General features: G+C 35.6%; 1 protein-coding gene, 2 non-coding genes and 1 pseudogene across 3 annotated transcripts; 1 reads left to right on the forward strand and 3 right to left on the reverse strand.

Annotated features, from left to right (window-relative positions):
* Positions 1 to 55: 55 nt before the first annotated feature.
* Positions 56 to 162, reverse strand: LOC128294927 (small nucleolar RNA R71). Its single transcript, XR_008285234.1, has one exon. It is a non-coding gene; the product is annotated as a small nucleolar RNA R71 (small nucleolar RNA).
* Positions 163 to 2,751: 2,589 nt separating this feature from the next.
* Positions 2,752 to 17,161, forward strand: LOC108481288 (arginyl-tRNA--protein transferase 2-like; annotated as a pseudogene).
* On the reverse strand, positions 7,391 to 7,497 carry LOC128294650 (small nucleolar RNA R71). Its single transcript, XR_008284958.1, has one exon. It is a non-coding gene; the product is annotated as a small nucleolar RNA R71 (small nucleolar RNA).
* Positions 17,162 to 19,613: 2,452 nt separating the features above from the next.
* On the reverse strand, positions 19,614 to 21,644 carry LOC108456173 (chlorophyll a-b binding protein CP29.3, chloroplastic-like). Its single transcript, XM_017754773.2, has 2 exons — positions 20,984 to 21,644; positions 19,614 to 20,149 (listed from the first exon to the last, which is right to left on the reverse strand). The coding sequence occupies exons 1-2, from the start codon at positions 21,512 to 21,514 to the stop codon at positions 19,832 to 19,834; spliced, it is 849 nt and encodes a 282-aa protein (XP_017610262.1). The 5' UTR covers positions 21,515 to 21,644; the 3' UTR covers positions 19,614 to 19,831.
* Between the last annotated feature and the right edge of the window lie 4,192 nt (positions 21,645 to 25,836).

Genomic DNA, 25,836 nt, shown 5'->3' on the forward strand with positions numbered 1-25,836 from the left:
GGGAACAAATGACCGAAATTTTTTTACTAAAATATTTCCGCCGGCTAAAACGGCTAAATTACGTAATGATATCTCTTCTTTTGTGCAGATGGATTTAGAAACACTTTACGATGCATGGGAGAGATATAAGGACTTACTGAGTAGGTGCCCTCACCATGGGTTACCGCTTTGGCTTCAAGTATAAACATTCTATAATGGTTTGAATCCCTTGACTCGGCAAATGGTTGACACAGCTGCTAGCGGAACCATCAACAATAAAACACCAAAAGATGCCTATGAGTTTATAGAGGAGATGTCATTGAATAACTATCAGTGGCAAGTTATGAAGACAAAGCCAACGAAAACAGCCGGCGTTTATAACGTCGACTCAATTACTATGCTGTCAAATCAGGTAGAACTTTTCAATAAAAAGATTGATGGTTTACTTGGTTCTACGCAAGTACATCCAGTAATGAGGTGTGACTCAAGTGGAGGAGGTGTGCATACAGAATATCAATCTTTTAATCCCACAACCGAAGAGGAACAAGTCAACTATATGGGTAACAATAACTTTAGATCTCAAAATAACCCATACAGTAATACTTATAATGCAGGTTGGAGGAACCACCCAAATTTCTTCTGGGGTGGTCAATGGAATCAAAAGCTACAAAATCCTCAACAGCCATCTTATCAACAAGAGAAGAAACTGAACCTTGAGGAGATGCTCTCAAAATTCATATCGGTGTCAGGAATCTGTTTCCAAAATACCGAGATAACACTTAAAAATCAACAAGCATCGATCCAAGGACTTGAGACTCAGATAGGCTAGCTATCCAAACTAATCTCCGAACGATCACAAGGTAGTTTACCAAGTAATACTGAACCTAATATAAGGGAACACCTCAACGCAATTTGTACTCAAGATAAGGAAGGATTCATTGCGCCCGAACCAGAATCGAGGCAAGAAACTGTAGTAAGCAAAGGTCAAGGTGAGGTAGATCAAAATACAAACAAATCGGTGAATGTCGAATATAAACCTCGTGTGCCATACCCCAACGCGACAAGGAAAGACCGCTCAGATGAACAATTTGGTAAATTCCTTAAACGCTTAAAAAATTTACATATTAACTTATCGTTTATTGAAGCCCTTTCACAGATGCCAAACGTAATGAAATTTTTAATAGAGCTTTTAGTAAACAAGCGAAAGTTGGACGAAGCGTCACATGTGGAGCTAAACGCAGTCTGTTCAGGTATTCTATAGAATAAGCTACCCCACAAATTGAAAGATCCAGGGAGTTTTACAATTCCTTGCTTAATTGGTAGTTTAGATATAAGTCATGCATTAGCTGATTTAGGGGATAGTATTAACGTCATGCCTTACAAAATGTTTAAGCAACTAGGTCTTGGGAAACCTAAACAAACTAGGATGAGCATTCAATTGGCAGATAAAACTATAAGATTTCCTAGGGGTATTGTTGAAGATGTACTTGTGAAAGTAGATAAGTTCATATTCCCCGTTGATTTCATTGTTCTAGACATAGAGGAGGATAATAACACCCCTTTGATTTTAGGAAGGCCCTTTTTAGCAACTTCTAAAACAATTATTGATGTTGGCATAGGTGAGCTCACGCTTCGCGTAGGAGACAACACGATCACCCTTTAAGCTCGTACTTCTGGCATTACATCGAACAGTAAAGGTAATGGTCTACACCAGTCTACTACAACTGACAATATGACACAACCTACTTTGCAGAAATTAAGCTTCAAAGAAGTTCACGAGCCATGTTTCAGCAATGATAGAGGACACACTCATGAGGAACGAAGGCTACGGATAGAGGTACTAGACGAATGGAGAGCACATAAACCAAGAACACACGATAAATCAAAATTACGCCAGAAGGAGTTCGATACCCCTCCGAATCAACTTAAGGTTGGTGATAAGGTCTTACTAGATGCCGTAGATCCCCACATTGTCACTACCACACAAAATAAGGAAATCCCTCTTACAGTACTTAGTATTTTTCCATTCGGTACGGTAAAGGTGAGTCATCCTAGGTTCGACACTTTTAAGGTAAACAACACCCGTTTAAAACCTTATTTTGATGAGATTGATAGCAGGAATGAGGAGTACGAACTCCTCGAACCACCCTGACCATTCACTAGAGAGGTAAGTCAAGCTTAGATTATAAATAAGCACTTCTAAGGAGGCAACCCGAGCACTAACATATTTTGATTTCTTTATTTTTAATTTCTAACACTTTAAATCATTAACATTATCTTTGAAATGCAAATTCTTTCAGCACACACGGTCAGGCTTATGGGCGTGCCTACAGCCGTGGCTAAATAGGGGAAGAGACACGGCCATGCGATACGGCCGTATAGAAGCAGGACATGATTTCCCCAAAAGACAAGTCATTACTAGTACTTTTAGTTCATTTGGGTTCGACAATCCGGTCTTGCTAAAACTATACTACTGTTCGATAGGTACATTTGCCTACATCATGATAATAGTTTGTTCAAGAACGAGTAATTATAAATATTTAAAACCTATCACGAAACCTCGCGATTTAAAACCTATCATGAAACCTCGCGATCAATTATCGAGCAGACATATTTGGAATCCATATTGGAACTCGGCTCGACTTTCCAGTTACAACAGTGATGGTGGAGTACGATGACCTAGGAACAGTTCAATTTCGCCTTGGTGGTCTAGTACGTCAGTTGAGTGTCCCTGAATTTAGAGCTGTCTTGGGACTCTAAACAGACGAGTTTATGGAGGCAGACCATTTCTCTCACCTCCACTGCCACATACATCGTTCATCTTCATCGTGTTGGGTAGACCCCCAGCCTGCTACAGGAATTTATGATCCTAGCCATTCAAAGGCATCGGCTCTAGCTCCAGCTCTACGTTATCTCCATGCCCTTTTGGCACACACATTAACGGGGAGGCAAGAGAGCACTGGCGTCGTCAACACTCACGACGTATACTTCCTGTGGACCATGAGGCAAGGTCATATTTTTTATCTCGCTTACTTTGTCGCCCTTGCTTTTCGCCACCAGACAGAACGACACTGAAAAGAAGTCATCAGCATCGGCCCATATGTGACTCGTCTAGCGCGATATTTTGGGCTCCTAAATACAGTGGCGTAGTCTTCATTGCTCACTCTCATTGGCCAGATGTCCCCACAGGGCATCCAAAGTATGCTCCATATGCGAATGATTGAGCGTCATCGTGGGTTCGACTCTCCTCAGTACTAACTTGCACGAGCTATCGATGAGGATGACACCGAGGATATTCCTGATGATATCCATGCATTTCAAGAGGACCCACATTCACAAGCACCACGGAGTCACCAACAAGTTCATGCGACTGCTTCATTGTCTGAAGTTTCTGACCACCTTCATCGCTTTGAGCAATATTGCACTCAGCGATTCGACAGCATCGAGGCGATGCTACAACAAATTTGCCAACATTTTCACATATCGCCTCCAGCACCACCACCTCACAATCCAGATTTCGACGAGGACTTTCAAGTCCATTTAATTTTCAACTTGTTTTTCTTTTTATTTTTGCATTTCTTTTGCACTTTCGTTATCATTTTCTTACAGGACTTTTATTAGTATAATTTGAATTTTCTTTTATCTGGTTATTTCATTATTACTAACCATAACAACCCTATACATATAAATCCCTTAAATATTATTGATGGCACCGCAGTTTCAAAAGGTTCAGTCGATGGGTACTACTAAGGAATAAACAAACAATCCTTCACGACTGCCATGTCCTGCTCGACTACAACCATAGCCACCACGACACTGACAACCACGATAACCTCTTCGTTGGGCACTGTGATTGTGGAACCCAACCTTTACCACCACCTTCACCTCTATCTATATGTCACATACACATCACTTTCAATACCTCTAAACCTGTTTCCGCTCTTTCAAGAATTACTTCCAAATTCAGGGAAATTTTGCTTCTCTCCCTCTCTTCTGATATTATGCTTATATTGCTATTATCTATCTCTGTACATTGAAGGCAATGTACATCTTAAGTGTGGGGAGGTTATTTATGTGATTATCAGAAAAAGACCTGAATTTTTATCTTGCTCTCAAATAATTTCCTCATATTACTATTAGAATGAATCTTGATTGACTTATGATTTTTATTGATATGTTTTGAACTAAATCATAGGTAACTGTGCATTGATTGTTTAAACTTTAAGACATTAGATGATCAAGCATGATAAGTTGACTTTTGAGAATTAAAATTTGTAGGTTGTTTCCCTGAATCGAGGTATGTTCTTGAAGTTTTGAATTTACAGGATTTACATCAAATACCCATAAATTTCGTGAGATTTTGAGCCTTTCAGAGCATATATCTTTCTTGCTCACTAATTGTTTTTATGAGTATGTCAACATTGATTTGGTATTCTAAAACTTGCATCAATTATACATGTCGAGACCACACCTTTGATTTGATATACTAAAATGATAAAGGCACTTAGGTTTTAACCCATTTACCCCATAAAAAGCCTACCCACATAGTTGACCCCTAGTGAACCCCTTTGAGCCTTAACTATTATTTCTCGATTTTAGCCCTTAATTTTAACCCGCAACTTATCCCTTTTTGATTAATTAAGAATTTCTTCTTTTTATTGACTTCTTTTTTATCGAGATTTAATTTGATTAGTTACCTAATATTATGTTCATTCATTCTAGTTGCTAAATTATTTCTTATTATGTATTTTCCATTATTGTACTTGTTCTTAAAAAAAAACCGTATATTCATTAAAATTACATATTGTTCTAAAGAGCTTGGATAAGTTATCATATTGAGAGAAAAGCTCCCTTCATTAGTTTTGGTTAGTGTTAATTCTGGCACTTGTTTGTAATTCAGTGATTAGCTTTAACCCAAGCCCCATTAAAACATTGTTAAAGATTTTTTGATTTGTGTATCATCTCATTATAGTGGTGGAGATTTGATTTTCATGCAAGCCTATGGTAATAACTTTTCATGCTTGACTATTAAGTGCTTAATTATTGAACCTTAAACACTTTGAGTGATTTGAGTGAATCATTAGTGAGGATGTCAACCTTGTCAATTTGGAATTAAATATGATTACTTAGATAAAGGGGGATACCTATGATTCTATGATTGAAATGCTCAATTTGGATTGTTTGAAACTTTAATGTTCTTATAGTTAAGCTCTTAACGTATGATTACTTGTGGATTATTTCGAACATTATTAATGAGAATTATAAGTTAAGAAGGATTTATTTTATTTGTAAGTTGAGGATTTTGCTTGAGGACAAGCAAATGCTTAAGTGTGGGGATATTTGATAAACCATAATATATACATATTTTTAACCCATGTTTAATATATTTATGGATGATTTTTCATTAGTTTCATTGAATTCAATGCTCCTAATCCTTTAAATTTATGTTTTATGCTTAGGTGAGCATAGGAAAGTAAAAAGAGCAAGAAACGGGCCAAAAAATGGACAAATTGGCCTAATCCAGTGTTTTACACGACCTAAGCACTTCTACAAGGCTGATCCACACACCCGTGTGTGACACATGGGTAGGCTACACGCCCATGTGTCATGGCTGTGTCGACTAAAAAAACAACCCAGAATTACACACAGCCTGAACATCATCACACGGGCGTGCCACACGGCTGTGTCCCTATCGAGCCCAAGTCTAATTCTACTCGAAAAAGGCTAATTTTGAAGGTTTTGAAGCATTCCAAAGTCTATATAAACACTCTAGAAAAGGATTAAAGGGGACATGCAGAGTGGAAGGCAGAAAATATTCAAGGATAACCATTGGAATTAGCTCGGAAGTAGGATCTACTTCAAGACTAAAGATCTCCATTCAATTTCCCTAGAAGTTCTTTGAGTTTCTTTATGTTTTTGTTGTTTTCCCAATTTTGAGATGTTTTCCATTATTATGAACTAAACTCCCTAAATACCTAAGGTAGATGAAACCTAAGACGAATTTTATTACTATTTGAATTATATGATAAATACTTATTCTTATTCTTAATTGTGAGTTTTAATTCTTGTTTTGATATTTCAGGATATTAATTCAGGTTTTGATGTGCTTATTCAATGGAGCAAAAGTCCCTGTTTAAGACTAGATAATTTATAATTAAGCGGAGTTGCATGCAATTCTAGAGATAGGACGACATAAATCTGCGGATTAGAGACAAATCAAATAAGGGAATCCATAGACCGAGTTATTGCGACAATAGGAGTTTTAATTAGAAAGAGATTTTAATTAATCAACCTAGATTCAGTTGTTTTTAGTCTCGAGAGAGATAATAACATAAACTAGGGATTTCTACGGATTAAGTCAAGTGAATAAATCGTCTAATTCTGAAGTAATAAGTGAAGTCTAGGTAGATTCTTCCTTGGGTATTGTCTTCTCCATTGGTCTTCTAAAAAGTATTTTCCAACTTTAATCTCTGTCGTAATCTTAGTTAATTAGATAATTAGTTTTAGTTTAAAAACATCATTTACTTCTTAGGTTAGATAATAAAAAAGATAGTAATTACTAGTACTTTTAATCCTCGTAGATACGATATTCTCGGTCTTGTCATAACTATACTACTGTTCGATAGGTACGCTTGTCTTAGTCGAATTTTTAGTTAGTTTCATGACCATTAAGTTTTTGGTGCAGTTGTCGGGGACTAAGATATTAGGAACGCTTAATTTTTATCACTTTAGCCATTTTTACTTTTATTGCAATTTACTTTTTGCTTTTAGTTTAATTTTTCTTTTCTATATTTTTCTTTCTAATTGCTTCTGGCAGGTGTCTCTAGTTTATGACTAGGAGGAACCTGTCAGGACCTTTGCTTTTTGACAGTGAGATCGAGAGCACAATTCGCAGAAATTGAACAAAAATAAGGCGAAGTCTACAATACATAGAGGAAGAGCGAGAGGATGATATCCATACTACAACCAAGGAGATGGTTGATAATCAGAATAATCTGCTACCTCCTGTGGTTGCTGCAAATCCAGTAAATCATGATCCTACTCCTTGTACTATGTATGATTATGTTAAACCCAATTTAACAGGAACTGAATCGAGTATAGTTAGACCTGCTGCTACTGCAAATAATTTTGAACTGAAACCTAACACGATTCAAATATACAACAGTTTGTTCAGTTTGAAGGTTTGCAGGATGAGGATCCAAACACTCATTTAGCAATTTTTTTGGAATTCTGCGACACTTTTAAGATCAATGGCGTTTCTGACGATGCCATTCGCCTGAGTTTGTTTCCTTTTTCATTGAGGAATAAGGCTAAACAATGGTTGAACTCGCTACCACGAGGGTCAATCACCACGTGGGAACAAATGACCGAAAAATTTTTACTTAAATATTTTTCGTCAGCTAAAACAGCTAAATTAAGGAATGATATCTCTTCTTTTGTGCAGATGGATCTAAAAACTCTTTATGATGCATGGAAGAGATATAAGGATTTATTGAGAATGTGCCCTCACCATGGGTTACCTTTATGGCTGCAGGTTCAGACTTTTTATAATGGTGTGAACCCCTTAACAAGATAACTGATCAATACAGCCGTCGGTGGAACTTTAAAAAACAAAACACTTGAAGAGGCTTGCAAATTTATTGAAGTGATGCCACTGAATAACTATCAGTGGCAAGTCATGAGAACGAAACCGACAAAAGCAACTAGTGTTTTCAACCTTGACACGGTCACTATGCTATCTAACTAGGTAGAACTTTTAAATAAAAAGCTTGATGGTTTGTGTGGTTTTACCTAGGTACATCCAGTGATGAGGTGTGATTCAAATGGAGGAGGAGTGCACAGCACAGAGTATTCATCCTTCAACCCTAGTATTGAGGAAGAACAAGTCCACTATATAGGTAATAATTCTAGACCTCAAAATACCCCGTATAGTAACACTTAAAATGGAGGTTGGAGGAACCATCCCAATTTCTCGTGGGGTGGTCAAGGAAATGAAAAACCACAACATCCTCTAGGTTTTCAACAACCACCTTACCAACAAGAGAAGAAACCAAACCTTGAAGAGATGTTCACGAAATTCATCTCAGTGTTAGAAACTCATTTTCAAAATACCAAAACAGCATTTAAGAATCAGCAACGTCAATTATAGGGCTCGAAACCCAAATAGGACAGCTTGCTAAGTTGATTTCTGAATGACCGCAAGGTAGCATGCCTAGTAACACAGAAACTAACCCAATGGAGCAACTCCATGTCATCGTTGTGCGCGACAAAGAAGGGTTAGGTGAATCTGAATTTGAAACAAGGCACGAAACTATGGTAAGTAATGGTAAGAATGGGATGAATCATGGTAAACAAAAGTCGGTAAGCACAGAATATAAACCTCGTGTACCATATCCTAAGAAAAAAGGAAAGACCACACAGACGAACAATTCGGTAAATTTCTTAAACTACTTAAAAAATTATATATTAACTTACCGTTAATTGAAGCTCTTTTGCAGATGCCAAATGCAGTTAAATTTTCAAAAGAACTTCTGACAAATAAACGAAAGTTAGATGAGCCATCTCATGTGGAGTTAAATGCAGTCTGCTCAGCTATTCTACAAAACAAGCTACCCAACAAACTGAAAGATACAAGGAGTTTTACAATTCCTTGTTTAATTGGTAGTTTGCATGTTAACAATGCCTTAGCTGATTTAGGGGCAAGTATTAATATTATGCCTTATAAAATGTTTAAAAAACTAGGACTAGGAAACCCAAACAAACTAGGATGAGCATTCAATTGGCTGACAAAACCATTAGAATTCCTAGGGGTATAATTGAAGATGTGCTTGTCAAAATTGATAAATTTATATTCCCAATTGACTTTGTTATTTTAGACATGGATGAGAATAGTGACGTACCTTTAATTTTAGGAAGGCCTTTTTTATCAACTGTTAGAACTATCATTGATGTTGGCACAGGTGAATTGATACTTTGTGTAGGAGATGACACGATTAAACTTCAAGCTCGTGATTCTGGTAATATATCTAGTAATCGAGACGATGTTTAGGTTCTATTAACTTGAGTAAAGTTAAGGCATAAACTTCTTTGTAGGAATCCCCTAGGAAGAACGTGATAGAGCCTCATTCTAATCCATACAACAAAAACAGAGTGACTCACGAAAAGTGAAGGCTTCAAATCTATGAACTAGACGAATGGCGAACACATGTCAAGGAGAAACCAAAAGTACACAATGAATCCAAGCGACATTACAATGAGCGTAGGGATGAAACAAAGCAATTTAAGGTCGAGGACAAAGTATTGTTAGATGAAAAGGACCCTATTTTAGAGCTTAATACAAATGGAGTGACTCATTTTATGGTACTTAATGTTTTCCCATAAGGCACAGTTAAGGTATATCATTCTAAATTCGACACTTTCAAGGTAAATATTACTCGACTTAGACTGTATGTGGTTAATAGAATTGATAGTACGAAAGAGGGGTCTCAACTCCTCGAACCACCATGACCGTGAAAATATGAGGTGAGTCAAGCTTAGACTTTAAATAAGCGCTTTTCGAGAGGCAACCCGAGCACTAACACCAGTAACTAGTTTGTTTTAGCTATTTTTCGTATTTTAATACAGGTACAGTGGCCCACATGGCCTAGACACATGGGCGTGTCCCTGACTGTGTGGAAACAGGGCTAAAAATCCCCAAGTATCGAGTCACACGGCCATAAATTCGATCCACACGGCCGTACAACACAGCCGTGTGAAGCACACGGCCTGGACACACGGGCGTGTCCTAGGCCGTGTGAAAATTGGAGCTAAAATTTTAAATTTTAAACAAGTCAGAGAGTTCTATGGGTAAGGCACACGGCTATGTGTTCGTATACACGGGCGTGTGGGATATCAAACGGGCGTGTGGGATATCACACGGGCGTGGGAGAAGTGAAAAATGTGAGACACAGCTGTGCGATATGATCGTGTGAACCACACAGCCTGGACACATGGGCATGTTCTAGGCCGTGTGACGAATGGGCATTCAATATTCACGATTAACACGGGCTAAACTCTTGCCACAAGGGCGTGTGACACGGCCGTGTGGCCGAACACGGGGCCTTAACACGACCGAGCCCCTATTTTAACCCCACCAAAAACCTAATTTTTATTCTTTTCCTTCTCTTTCCCCAACCCCCCAACCTTAGCCGCCGCAACACCCTTTCACCTCACCATTCGGCCACCAGCTTTCTCCCCTCCCGCGCACAGCCTCACCAAGACCCCTTCTATCTAGCCCTCAACCCAACTCCTTTACCCTGCCCTCACACCATGCCCCTACCCACACGGCCACTAGCCGCTCCCCTTCCCATCGTAGCTGCCTCGTCGCGCGCACACCAATACTGTCCACCACCGTCCGTACCTCCGACCACTGCCTGAGGTTTTCTTTTATAACCTTACATTTCTTTTATTTTAGTATTTATTTATTTATTTATTTGTTAATTGTTAGTCTATTTTAATTTTCAGAAATTTTTATTGATTTATATATTTAGTAGTTTTCATTTTTATAGCTATTATTATTCATTACATTTGATTTTTATTTTATTTGGTTTGTTTTGACTCTTCCATTTTTGTTATCTGTTTTAGCCTCTTTTATTATTTTTAGTATTTATATTCTCCTATATTTGCATCCATCTGTTTAGTTAGATGTTGTCATGATTTGTTTTCTTAATTCCTTACTGCTATTGTTATGTCCCTATTATTCTAGTCTTTGCTTTCATTAGTGTTAGGGTATATACTCTTTAGGACCATAGTTTTATTTTTTTTTTTTACTTAGATTCTACTTTTCTCCTTTGTCTTGTGGTTAAATACTTGGTGCTGTTTGACTTCTATTATTTTCAGAAATACCATGAAAAACACACGAGGCAAAAAAACTACTATTCCCTTTTCGAAAAAATGGAAAGGGTCTGGCGCAACCTCCTCAAGCGCCTCGACCGAAGCTTGTCACCCTCTGCTTCGATTTTTGTCAGGCCTATAGGACGACTTGTTTCAGCTTTTACGCTTACAGCCGCTAGGTTTGGGCCGATGTATTGACTGGGCCACATTGGAGCAGGTCGGACTAGCTGATGAGGTTTGTGCTTTCATTACCACTGCCTCGTGGGATCGTTTCTTTGCGATTATTGAGCCCACCTATTCAAAGCTTACCTTGGAGTTTTGCACTACTTTCCATCTACAGCACGTGATGAATACCTATGACGAGGCCAGTACTATCACTTTTAGACTTGGTGGCTTAGTGCGACATATGAGCATCCCTGAATTTGGCGCAGCTTTGGGTATCTACACTGATGAGTTTATAGGTGCCGATAACTTTCTTCACCTCTACCGTCACATCTATCACTCACCTTCGTGCTGTTGAACTGATCTCACAGCTAATTAGATTCGTTATGACGTGAGTCATTTGAAGGAGACATCTCTTTCTCCGGCTCTACGATACATCCACGCCTTATTAGCTCACACGTTGACTGGCAAGAGAGAGAGCACATGAGTTGTAAGCACTACTGACGCATACTATTTTTGGAGCATGGCGACTGGTCACGTCTTTGATTTGGCATACTTCATAGCGCTTGCTTTTCGCCATCAAACAGTCTGCCATAAGAGGGGTCCCATCTGTCTTGGTCCCTACGTAACTCATCTCGCTCGACACTTTGGCCTCTTCGACACTCTAGAGATGTTATTGACAGTTACATTAGTAGGCTAGATGGCTCATCAGGGAATTTCTAGTATGATCCACATGAGGATGATAGAACGACATCGTGGATTCGACCCCCCTCAGTATAGACTCCTCCATTCTAATAATCAGGATGATCCAGAGGACATTACTGATGATGTCCCTCCCCTTCATGAGGAACCACCTCCACCACTATCATAGAGTTATCGCCCCACTGCTGCCACTTTGATAGATATATCCGAGTGACTCACTCGATTTGAGCAGCAGTGTTTTGAGCGGTTCGACAGCATCGATGCGACTCTTCGACAATATCGATGCCACGAGCCATCCGATGATGAGGACCTTTGAGTCCCTTTATTTTTTTATTATTATTATTTTCATTTTAATTCTATTTTGTCTTTTATTTATTTTTGAAGACTTATGTTTTATATTTTGAACTATGTTTATCTTTATGGTTATTATCAAGTGATCCCTTAATTCTCTTCCACAGTTGTGTTTATTTTCTTGTTTGTAACTCAGAATCATGCCTTTCATTCGGCCTTATCTACCATTCTAGCTTTCGCTATTCCAAGGATTTCATCCAAAAATTTAGGGCAATTTCACTTCTCTCCCTATCTTCTGATATTATGCTTATATTATTATTATTTATCTTCGTACATTGAGGAAAATGTACATCTTAAGTGTGGGGAGGTTATTTATATGATTATCAGAAAATCTCTGAATTATATCTTGTTCTCAAATAATTTTCTCATATTACTATTAGAATGAATTTTGATTGATTTATGATTTTTATTAATATGTTATGGATTAAAACATAGGTAATTATGCATTGATTATTTAAACTTTAAAGGCAGTAGAGAATCAAGAATGATAAGTTGACTTTTGAGAATTAAAATTGCTAGGTTGTTTCCCTGAATTGAGGTATTATCTTGAAATTTTGAATTTACAGGACTGACATCAAATACCCATAATTTTCGTGAGATTTTGAGCCTTTTAAAGCATATATCTTTCTTGCTCACTAATTTTATTGGTTATGAGTGTGTCAACATTGAAATGTTATTCTAGAACTTGCTTCGATTATGCATGTCAAGACCACACCTTTGATTTGATATATCGAGATGATAAAGGCACCTAGGTTTTAGCCCACTTACCCCACAAAAAGCCTACCTTCATAATTAACCCTTAGCAAACCCCTTTGAGCTTAACAAACTATTCTTAATTTACCCTAAATTTTAACCCCTATATCATACTTTTTGATTCGTTAAGAATTTTTCCTATTTTGATTCCCTTTTTGTTGAGATTTGATTTGGTTAATTGCCTAACTATGTTCTTTCATTTGACTTGTATAATTCTCTCTCATTACTTGTTCTTAAAATAATAATAATAATAATAATAATAATAATTTTATATATATATACATATATGTTGATTATTATTTCTTTGTTTGAGCTTAATTATTTAATTCCATATTCTGAAAAGAAGCTTATGTTTATCTTTAGTAAATTTGATTGATGTAATTATTTAGTGTTAGTTTCTTTTTCCAGTTAGGTAATTTATCAATTCAATCTCGATTCTAACCTTCTTTTTCAGCCTTTATCCATACTTTTATCCCAAGCCCCGTTACAACCCTTTAAAGACCTTTTGATTTGTGTATCATCTCATTTAAAGTGGTGGAGATTCGACTTTCATGCAAGTCTATGGTAATAACTTTTCATGTTTGACTATTGAGTGCTTAATTATTGAACCTTAAACACTTTGAGTGATTTGAGTGGATCTTTAGTGAGGATGGCACCACTTGTTGATTTGGAATTAAAGGTAATTACTTAGATGAAGGGGGATACCTATAATTTTATGATTGAAATACTCAACTTGGATTATTTGAAACTTTAATGTTCTTTTAGTTGAATTTTTAATGAATGATTATCTGTGGATTATCTCAAAACAGTATTGATGAAAATTATAAGTTGAGAAGAATTTATTTTAATATTGCGTTGAGGATTTTGATTGAGGACAAACAAATGCTTACGTGTAGAGATATTTGATAAACCATAATATATACATATTTTTACCCCATGTTTAACATATTTATGGATGATTTTTCATTAGTTTCATTGAATTCGATGCTCCTAATCCTTCAAATTTATGTTTTATACTTAGATGAGCATAAAAAAGCAAAAAGAGCAAGAAACGGGCAAAAAACGGACAAATTGGGCCTAATTTAGTGTTTCACACGGCCTAAGCACTTCTATACAGGTGATCCACACGCCCGTGTGTGACACACGGGTAGGCCACACGTTCATATGTCATGGCCGTGTCGACTAAAAAAACAACTCAGAATTACACACGGCCTGAACATCATCACACGGGCGTGCCACACGGCCGTGTCCCTGTCGAGCCCAAGTCTAATTCTACTCGAAAAAGGCTAATTTTGAGGGTTTTGAAGCATTACAAAGTCTATATAAACACTTCAGAAGAGGATTAAAGGGGACGCGCAAAGTGGAAGGAAGAAAATATTCAAGGATAGTCATCGGAATCAGCTCGTAAGCAGGATCTACTTCAAGACTAAAGATCTCCATTCAATTTCCCTAGAAGTTCTTTGGGTTTCTTTATGTTTTTGTTGTTTTCCCAATTTTGAGATGTTTTCTATTATTATAAACTAAACTCCTTAAATACCTAAGGGAGATGAAACCTAAGACGAATCTTATTACTATTTGAATTATATGATAAATATTTGTTCTTATTCTTAATTGTGAGTTTTAATTCTTGTTTTGATATTTCAGGATATTAATTCAGGTTTTGATGTGCTTATTCAGTGGAGCAAAAGTCCCTATTTAAGAATAGATCATTCATAATTAAGCGGAGTTGCATGCAATTCTAGAGATAGGACGACATAAATCTGCCGGATTAGAGTCAAATCTAATAAGGGAATCCATAGACCGAGTTAATGCGACAATAGAGGTTTTAATTAGAAAGAGATTTCGATTAATCAACCAAGAGTCAGTTGTTTTTAGTCTCGAGAGAGATAATAACATAAACTAGGGATTTTTACAGATTAAGTCAAGTGAATAAATCGTCTTATTCAAAAGTAATAAGTGAAGTCTAAGTGGATTCTTCCTTGGGTATTGTCTTCTCCATCGGTCTTCTAAAAAGTATTTTCCAATTTTAATCTCTGTCGTAATCTTAGTTAATTAGATAATTAGTTTTAGTTTAAAAACATCCTTTAATTCTTAGGTTAGATAATAAAAAGATAGTAATTACTAGTACTTTTAGTCCTCGTGGATACGGTATTTCTGGTCTCACCATAACTATACTATTGTTCGATAGGTGCGCTTGCCTTAGTCGAATTTTTAGTTAATTTCACGACCATCAACAAGTCTCGAGCCTTGCTGCTCAAGTCAAAGCTGAACTTGCTTGCACCTTGTTCATAACACCAAAAAAATGTATCTTTTTCTTGTGGCAACAAACAGGAAAACAAGGCAGAAGAAATTGTGCATAATTTATCCGACCTAATAGACAAAGTGGTGCATACATATATTGGAAGTGGGGAATTTCCTTCTGGAATTCAATTGCCAAAAGCAGCAGTCAAGAAGGTTTCACTTGCCAAACAGAAGTTGTTGGTTGAAGGATCGAAAGATCTTTTATATTCCAGCAACATTGCCTTCCAAATAGTCGCTACTTTGAGGCGAACACAATCAGCTGATGGCACCCGAAATGTCTAGACATAGTGTAGAAGAAAATTGTCTAAGCCCAAAATCTATTGCAGAGAAGTTAACGTGTTCTTTAAAGCAGCTTGCAAACATTTCTGGCTTGTCTAGTAGAGCTTGCAATGGGCATATTAATTTTTATTCTGCTGCAAAAAATATGTCTTCAGATGGAGATGTTCAGGTAGTTGCTCAACATAAAGAATTTGGGAGTGGAAGTAAAAGCTCTTGTGCAAAGAAGAGCTCTAAACACCTCAAGTGCAAAAAAGGAAGCTTGAGCTGTGTTTGAAAAGGTCCAGTTTTGATCCGGAAGAGTTGCATTGTATAGACGATGTCAAATGAAAGTGCATAATGATACACCAGATTGTGTCACCGAAAGCTCCTACAGGAGGTTTCTTGTTGACACTCCCTTATTATTTGTTTCACTCTCCGCTGATGGCTTGGTTCCTCCATGTGGCTTTGGCTCTTTCCATCAGCAATACATTATTGATGGCAAGCTAGTTGCTGTTGGTGTGGTAGACATCCTTCCTCGATGTTTATCAAGATTTTTTATTCTGGGATCCCGATTATGCGTTTTTATCATTGGGTAAAAATTCAGCTCTGCAAGAAATTGATTGGGTGAAAGAGAACCAAGTCTATAGTTCTAGTCATTAGTATTATTGTATGGGCCATTACGTGCACTCCTGCAGGAAGATGCGATATAAAGGAGCATATTACCCATCCGAGCTTCTTTGTCCTCTTCGTTACCAGTAAGTTCAGCCTTCGATGACTGTGCATTTACTTACATTTTTCAGTTTATAATGCGTTGATGTTAAAGTTTCTTAAGGCATATAATGACATCGATCAAATTCTTCGATGCCCCTAACTCTTGCTTATTTTAATGATTCAAAAGTTCCTTAAGATGCCATTGTCTGAATGCTTTAAAATCCATTGGTGTTAAAGTTTCTCAAGGCAAATAACCAAAAGCTGGGGGCATCAAGGAATATTTGAATCATTAAAACTTTGAACATTTTGGGTAACATTTAAGTCTCATGAGCTGAATAATATTTCCAGGCGGATTTCACTTCATATGGCAAGGCCATTGCTCGATAAAAAGAAATACTGTGTTCCTGAAAGTGTTATGGAATCGCAACACGATGACATCGGCCTAGAAGACTCAAATGACGTTCTTATGGATGACGAAGAACTGATGATTGAGATTGAATAAGAGAGCTCTGATGATGAATTGGAGCCCAAAACAAGTGGCTTGAGATCTGCCGCGATAGCTGATGGTGATTTGAGTAATGTTTTAGTCGAACTGAGGGGATCTCGAGTAAGATACAAGGTAAGTGAAGCTAGGCACTAGTTATTTTCAGCTTTACTTTGAATGATAAATTTTAGTTAGAAAAGAACATAACTATTAAGGCAACTAGCAATAGTTTAGAGATTTTTATCTCATGATTTCCGATCCTAGTTTGAACATTGACCCACAATATATTTGTTAACTAAAAGTAGGTGCAGTTGATCTTCTGTCTCTGCCACATATACAATAGAATGCATATTTATGCAAGTACATGGCCATAATATAGTGAAGGATTTCAGACCCTTATATTGTAAGCTAAATGTAAATCTCCTTTAATTCTCTTCTACTACAAAATATGTCTCATTCTATTTAATTGTTTTCTATTCGAAGGATCTTCAACGAGCATTTGGTCCCTACCTGGAAACGCAATTGCACAGCTACCAGACAGTGGTAGGCGAAGAGCTGTCCGAGCGTAGGGTTTATTCACTAGGCTAATTTTATTTGGTTTGCATGACTTAGAAATTCAGTCTCAAATCAGTGTACCTTCCAAGTCTTTAGTAGCTTTCCGGTTGCCTCGAAAGAGAGCTGTTATGGACTTCGTGTTGAGTTTTCAGGTTTATCAATCAGAATTAAGGGAATGTGAGATATCCTGTTGGTCTGGGAATCGAAATCAGGTGAGTTTCTCTGGTTCTGATATTCGACTATGCCATTTTAGTGTTATTGTAGTGACTATGTGTGGTATTAAATAAAGTTTACTTTGCCTCTATAAGCAAAAAATATTTTCCTCAACCCCAACTTCCGCCCCTTCTTTTATTCTGGCATTTTAGTTAAAAAATTTGAAGTTTGTGATCTTAATATATTTTCAGCGATAATTACTCGTGTAAGAATAACTTCAATTAAGAGTTGGTGTTTTGAGTCAGATGGGTATAAATTCGGTTACAAAAATTATAAAAATATCTTTCTTTAATTAAAAAATATACATATGTTAGGATTTAAACCCGTGTCAATTGAATTAATAAATCTTTTTAATTTACTATTCACTCAAAGCTTCATTTGAAGTGTCTTAATGCTTTTTTATTTTAATATACACAATTTATTATCTCTTTTAGTTGTATGTTTATTTTCTATTTAAACTCCTGATCAAGTTGGTGTCATGAGACAACCGGATACCAATTCCGTTAGAAAAATTACGAAAATATCTTTCAGTAATTAAAAATTATATTATTTGAGGGTATTTTAGTCTTTTCATTTAAATTAAAATCAATAAAAATATGCATATTGTGGGATTTAAACCCACGCCAATTGAATTAGTAAAACCTTAAATTTACTACTCAATCAAAGCTTCATTTGATGTGTCTTAGACATTTTTTATTTTATCATGCACAATTTATTATTTCCATCAGTTGTATATCTATACTATTATTTAAGCTACTGACTGAATTAGTGTCACAAATTTATTATGCACCAACTCAGTTAGGGAAAATATGAAAAGGTCTTTTCGTAATTAAAAAAAATTATATTATTGAATTGGTGTAATGAGTTAACTAACGCTAACTCATAATTAATAATAAAATCATGCTAAATAATTATAGTACATTTAATATTATTTATCTGATGTATTTATGTGCTTAACTTTAGTTTTACTCATAATTTAATCTAGTTTTTATTTTAATATCGTCCATATTTAATGTATTATTATAATTAATTAATTTCAAGTGATATTTTTTAATTTATTATATGTTATTTTTAAATATATATATATATATTATATATTAAGATTTCAGAAGTATACGCATAATGGCTAAAAGTTTTAATATTGGTAAGTATGAGTTCTCTTATATTTTAGTTGCTAAAAAGTTTTTTTTTTTTTTGAAGTCCCTATTCCAAATGGCTAAAAGTTAGAATGGCTGAAGTGGGATTTTTATTTTCCAAAATGGAACAACAAATCCAAGAATGATTGGCCCAAATAGCTTATAAATCCTTATTATGTTTGGCCCTTTCCCATGTTCATTTTTTTCAGCAGTTTTCATGTTCAATTTGTTTTCTTGAATCATCTTTTCATGTTCTAATCTTCCTGCTAATTAAGGTCTTTCTTTCTTGGCGTTTCTTGGTCATAATTGAATTGATTAATTGCATCTCATCAAATTTTGGTATAATTAAGAATGGATCTATGTATTTGATTTTGTTACGATTTGGGAATCTATAGCCCAAATGACCGATAAGATCTGTACCTCCGATCTGAATGAACCTGACTTGGAAGAAGAATGTTCGTCTACAGGCATAGTCAGTTGGGGACCTCGTGAGAATGCAAGACGTTCACAAAGATAGCTCGCGAAGGAAGCTCGCTGGTGAGCTCGCGTATGCCTCACAAGAATGAGGTCGCAAGAGGAGAGCTTGCGTAAGCTTCGCAGAGACGAGGTCGTGAGCTATGTCCTCCAAAGGGACTCCCGCTTGTGACTGGCAAGTGCGAGATTCGCTGGGATTGTCAGTCCCAGGGTTAGAAAAGACCGTATGCTCTGCAGGCAAGCGTCCAATAAGCTGAAGGAGACCTAGAGAATGTCAACATTAGAGACATGGAATGTTAGTACCTTCAGCCCAAAGACCAAGACAAAATAGTAGGCCATTGTGAGCTATAGTAGGAATGTGTATAAATACTCCCTATGTTTCACTTAATACAACACGAGAAAATATTACTCAATAGATTTTTTTTTCCCTTGGATGTTATTCAGATTTTGATATCTAACTTCTATCCTCATTTGATTCGAAATGTCTAAATTTACATTTAACAAAATATTTTAAAATTATATGATATATTTAATTGAAATAGTTGTTGTATGATGATAGAACGGATATTTTATTTAGAAATTTGGATAGTAAATTTTGGATTTAACATGTATAATAAATTGATTCAGATTTTAAAAGAAGTAATGGGATCTAGATTCAGATGTTATAGGAATTATTGGTATTTGATTTATTGCCATTTTTAAGTATAATCAACCTGGCCAATAAAAGACATGACAAAACACGAAAACTTACATAAAGATGACATAAAAATGTCTCGAAATTTCACTAATAAAATTTACCAATACATCAATATTTTTATATAAAATAGAAAATCATGAATATCCGAATTGGGGGGGGGGGGGTTTGTAAATCGACCTATGATCAACTGCTAAAGCTAGCAATGAAGCTAATAGGACCTTTTCCAGTAATTGCAGCTTGGAGTCCAAATATAAGAAAAGCAACCATAGCAAGCCTTGAATGCTTGATTTCAGCCAATTTAAGGTTATCAATTTTGTCAGGATCAGAGGCTAACCCAAGTGGATCAAAATAGCCACCTGGGTAGAGCCTTTTCTCAGGCTCAAGTACACTATTTCTTTGAAACTCTATGTAACCAATTACCAATACTTCAATCCATATTAATGTGGTCAACGAAAATGGAAGTGGTTGCCCTAAGTAAGATGATCCTTCCACTAATTCAACCTGAAATTGAAAATTCATAAACAACAAGAAAACAATGGAATATTTAACAAAATTCAGCATTTTAAATACAAAACCTTTATCATCTTTAATATTCACATGAATATCATTTTCATCTCCATGCTTAAAATTTTTACATATAACTGAGAATTTTTATTAAAAAAATTATGACAATTACACCTATATCACGTTGGGCCGAAGCTTAGATAAGGAATAAAATAAATTATAATCCAGAATGAGTATAATTACCATATATGATTTTGTCCTAACAGTCAAATTAAATTTTATCTCATCTATTTTAAAAAATGGGTAAATTAGTTCTCATACATTAGATCAAAGAGCAAACTAGTTTAGTTAAATTTTCTTGAGGCACACGTGATACGCCACGCGTAACTGTTTGATTATTTTATTAGTAACGCTAGTTTTTAGCAGTAAAAATAATTGAAATTTTTAATAGAATGATTAGTTTGCTTTTTTATTTAACATACATAGACTAATTTGTTCATTTCTAAATAAATGACACAAAATGTAACCTAATTTTTAGTATAAGGGCCTCCTTTATCTAGTACAATCATATTAAGCTCATATTTGGATATGGTTATCTCTGTATCCAAATAGAAAAATTACAATGTTTTGTTTAAAACAAATTGTTTGAATTTTTTTTTTTAATTTTGAATTAGTCCTTTATTTTCGGGTAAGAAATCCTATTTTGAAAAATTATGAACCGGGGATGCCTAAAATCTACATTTTAAAGAGTTCATAATATAATGTAAAATTATTATTATTGTTATTATTATACGTAAAATTGCGTGGAACATGGTGCATTATATAACTTACCTTTCCTGCGTCTTGCCATGCAACTCCAGTGAGTGCCTCAACAGCAATGGCACCAAGAGTTCCCAACATCGCCCATCTTCCATGAATCAGTTCACATTCTCTAAACCTTTGCAACCCGAAGACCTCTGTGTACGGTTGAAACGGTGTCGGTTTCAGCTCTGCTGTCTCCTTAATCACCCCGATTATCTCACCAGCCTCATTCTTGGCCAAGTTCTGGTCCAATGAGTCCAAATCAAATTGCAAGTATTCTGCTGGTTTAGCAAAGCCGAAAGGATCGAACCCGCGGTCTCCTATCATTGTCCCGTCTAGCCATTCCGGTGCGCTCGCATTGGGGAACCAAACAAGGCGGTCGGATGGTGGTTTCGGGGCTGCTTTTTTGGGTTGTGGTGGTGGTGGTGGTGGTGCTTTCTTGGTGCCAAAACTAAACCCAAACCTAGCTTGGATTCGAGCAGAGCTTATCAGGTTAGGGTTGTAAATACGAGTCCCGAAGAAATGTGACGCCGTGGCAGCTGCGGTGGTGGTGATGGCCATGGATGAGGATTAGCTGGTGGTGCTCGAGGTGTAACTGAAGAGTTATAGGTCTACAACTAGACCAAGCTTGAAACATATATTATAGGGTAAATAACATGTAGACAATGATACATCAGAAATCATTTCATTCATTATCAACCAAGGATTTAGATTTTAGAGAAAAAAAAAGTGAGATTAAAATATTAAAATATTAATTTTTTTAAATGACGTGTTAAGTTTTTTAATCGATTGAATAAAATTAAAAAAATTATTTTAAAAGTGTAGGAAGCTTGTCTTAATGTATGCTTTTTCAAGTCTTTTTTTTTACTCAAAATTTTGTTGCTTTTCTTTTATTTTATCAATTGATGGATGGGAATGAGAATTTTAGGGCCCTTATTTGTGCCTTATCCCTTTGTGGGTGAGGTTGGATGATTGATGGCTTCTTCACCTTATTATTTTGTAGGGTAATTCAAGGTTCTTATGTCATTTTCAAGCATAGATTTAAGGATTCAATATAACCAAACAAGTGCCTTGATTCCATCAGACTCAAATTCATATTTAATAATAATTAATGTTTTATTTATTCCTAAAATTATTTTAAATTTAATTATAAAACATTAAAATATAAGCTTTAATTTAATTTTTTTTTAAATCGAGTTTCGGAATATATCTAATTCTTTAATTAATCAAGTCGAATTTAGGAAAATTCAAGTCTTACTCTGCTCTGTGATAATTACCAAAATACTCTTATATCAGTCTTAGTTTACTGTTTCTTATTCTAAAAGGTATCTTTCCTTGCTTAAGAAAAGTTTTATTTGTTGAGTATGGTATAGACACTTTGTTAGAGAATAATGGGATTATGGGGTCAGATAGTTTTGTTAAGCTGATAGTTTTGTTAAGCCCTATATTAGACAGGTTGTGCTGAAATTCTATTTTAACTTATTGTGTAGCATCAATGATGAGCAAGGACAACTATTCTACAATGTCCATGTTCTAGAAAGGTGGTATGATTCTAATCCTAAGCTGATCAAGAAAGTACTAAACTGTTACTATGTAAATATGATAGAGCTTGAAGAATCTGAGGACATTACTGCCTCTATCATCACCAATAAAATTAATCCAACCTGGCCTTTGAAGGGTCCAATACATGCCTTATCTCTAAGCACTGCATAAGCTCTACCTTGTGTGCAAAAGTAACAAGGAATTGGTTACCAAACACTCAGAGAGATGTGGTAAGCAAGAATGCTGCTGTGCTAAAAAAAAGGCAGTAGAAATGGTCGAGTTTAACCTCAGTCAAATCATTTATGAGGAAATCACCAAGCACGTAGAAAAGGTACATGTGAGCCACCTAATCTCATTGCCCTCCTTGATTTTTCAAATCGTTCAAAAGCAGAATCATAGAATTGTTCGAGCTACTGAGCAACTTGAGAGAACTGTTGTTGAGTTGAAGTTCTCTCAAAAATGGCTTAAAGGCAAGCATACTTTTGTAGCCCCTGAGGATCAACCTGAAAGAGAATAAGAAGAGTCTGCTACTAAGACTACAACTTCAGCTCCTGAAATGACCACTATAGTAGGTCCTGCGAGCGACCTAGAAGGGTTCAATCAAAGGATTGTTGAGCGTCTTTCTGCCTTTATTTAACTCTCACAACTGTGTTATTGCTCGACATTTTGAGATCAGGACCATCTAGCAAATTAGAGATCAAGAAAAAGCCTTGCGAAGTGATTTGTTAGCTCACTCCCTGGAAATGATGTTTTGACACTTCTTTTGAATAAAAACGAGGAGATGTGGTATTTTTTGGATGGATTTGAAGGTTGATGAAGCTGAGTTGTTGTTCGAAGCTAATTTTTTGTCTGTTATTATTGCTCCTAGTGAGAGTTTATGTTACTCTTGGTTATTTAGACTTATTTGATTTATTTTGGTTATTCCTTTTGAATTTTTTTTAATTAACTCTGCATTAGAATACTCCTCACCCAGGGAAAAATCTCGGTTAGAGATGTCACATAAATTTACATAAAAGTCAGCTAAGGTTTCATCTTCTAACATTTTGGGATTGTCTCAAGTATGTTCCAAGACTCGCGAGTAGAGGTGTAATTTGATATCCACTTCAAATCTTGGGGGTTGACTCTGTTAAAAATGGCATTCAAAGCTTTGTAGTTGTTCTTTTACAATAGAAAGTGGTGGCTCCCAACCAATAAATACTGTTCTCCATGCCCGTTTACCTATGGATTTAATAAATGCCCTCATGCGTTCTTTCTACTAAGCGTAATTGGAGCCCTCCAGCATAAGGGTTTAGAGATTCAGCTTTCTTTCATGTCTCAACAATTCAATAGTAAGATCTTTACCAACTCTGTTTGGTGTCTTACTCTAATACCGATTGCTAGTGTTGAGTTACTAGTCATTTGGGTCGAGAATTGCAACTAAAGATATAACTAAAATTGAAAAAATAAAACAACTAACACTAATTACTTACATAGTTCGGAACCTCTTCTTACATCTATGGATATTATCTAGATAGTAATTCACTATATAATTCAATAGTCCAAGACAAGATTTAAACTAAATTCACTTACCATAGTCACTTACCATAGTGCAACCTTAGTCCTATGCAATCATCTAGATGCACTCTCCCATTAAGTATTTCCCTCTTAAAAGCTTAATCACAAATTGATTAAAACAATTTGTTTACTATCCAAAAAGCACTCAAAACAAGTTTCTCAATTGAACAAGTCATTGCTCTTGAAACTCAAAAATAATATTGAGGCAAGTTTTTAATTAGACTGTCAAAGTGCCAATGGTAGTGGCCACTATTACTAACATTGCGACAAACTCTATTACTGTCATATTTGAAGTTAAAAATTGTTGAAATAAAATATTTGAGCTTTGAATGATGTTGATATTGTGGAAGTATAAAAGCTCATTTATTAAGATCGATCCATTAAAAGTAATTTATCCTAAAAATTCGATTGAATTAGATCAAGAATATGATTGCTAAGATTATGGAGATCGAATCGAGATAACATTGAAGACTTATCTCCAACAATCCTTTTCAAATTGGCCTTTATTATTATATTGTATCTTGCTATGTTAGTTGTTGTTTAGTATGGGGATTGATTGTAATTTAATTATCCAGTATGTTAGTAAGTCTTGAAACTTTTATATATTAAAGAGACTAGTAAAGGTTTTGCATTGAGTATTGAGAGCACTTATTTGTTTACAGTGCAATGTATTTTTGAGAGAGTAAACAAATTGTGCTTACTATCTAAGTTTTCATGAGGGAACTTAGAGGTGAGTGATCTAGATCTTTAGGTACAAAAGTAAGGTTGCTCTACCTGTGTGTGATAGGACTTGAATCACTTGTTGTATTGTGTTGAAAAATAGATTATTTACTCATTGATTTAGGCTTTACAGACGTAGGAAACCGAACTGCATAAGCAATTCGTTGTGTTCTTGTTTTCTTTATTCTTATCTCAATGTCACTTTCAATGGTCACCGCAACCATCACTTCCATTCAAACACTTTGTTTTTATTAGCTATTAGCAACTGCCCAATTCAACAAGTAAAACAATAAACAAATCTTCAATATATAATGTTGGAGACTTGTGAATCTCAACTAGTATGGTCGACATACACCACTAAAATTCTGTCTAATTTAAACAATTGATATGACATGAAATAAAAAAGATATTTTCACCTATTAAACTTTTACTAAGTGAAAATATCTTTAAACAAGATAAGTCAACTATACCAAAACTCTTCAAAATATCTTTATTGAATTAATATCTTTACCAATTAAGATCACAAAAACTAATGCACGATGAGCTTAAAAAATGATACATAAAAATAGTCAAAATAACTAGATTAAAATATTCCAACAAAAAAAGCACATTTAAGACCATCTGGGTTTGCAACTAATAGTATAACTAGCAAAATGTCACTTTAGTGATTTAACAAGTAATAATTAAAATATTAAATTTTGACAACGTTAATATCTAAAATAAAAAATTTTAAATCTAGATCTATTATATGTTAATAACCTGAGATTCGAATTCTAGAAAGAAACTGAACCTCCAACCTACGACCCAACCACAAATAGACAACATGGCATATCAATTCGCAAAGCAAGATTATAGACCCAGCTTGCGAGAACCTTAAGCGAGCCCACAGGGCAGGGTTGCAAGACCAACCTGCGGATCTAGCTCACAAGGCAAAGTTATAGACCTAACTCGTAGGAACCTAAGAAAGATCACTATCTCACTTCGCATACACTCAAATGACTCGCTAAAAGGGTCACATACTCTGCAGGCCATCTAGACACGTGTCCAGTAAGTATGAAAGTCGCCCA

The sequence above is a fragment of the Gossypium arboreum genome, chromosome 6 (assembly GCF_025698485.1).
Source record: "Gossypium arboreum isolate Shixiya-1 chromosome 6, ASM2569848v2, whole genome shotgun sequence".
NCBI lineage: Eukaryota > Viridiplantae > Streptophyta > Magnoliopsida > Malvales > Malvaceae > Gossypium > Gossypium arboreum.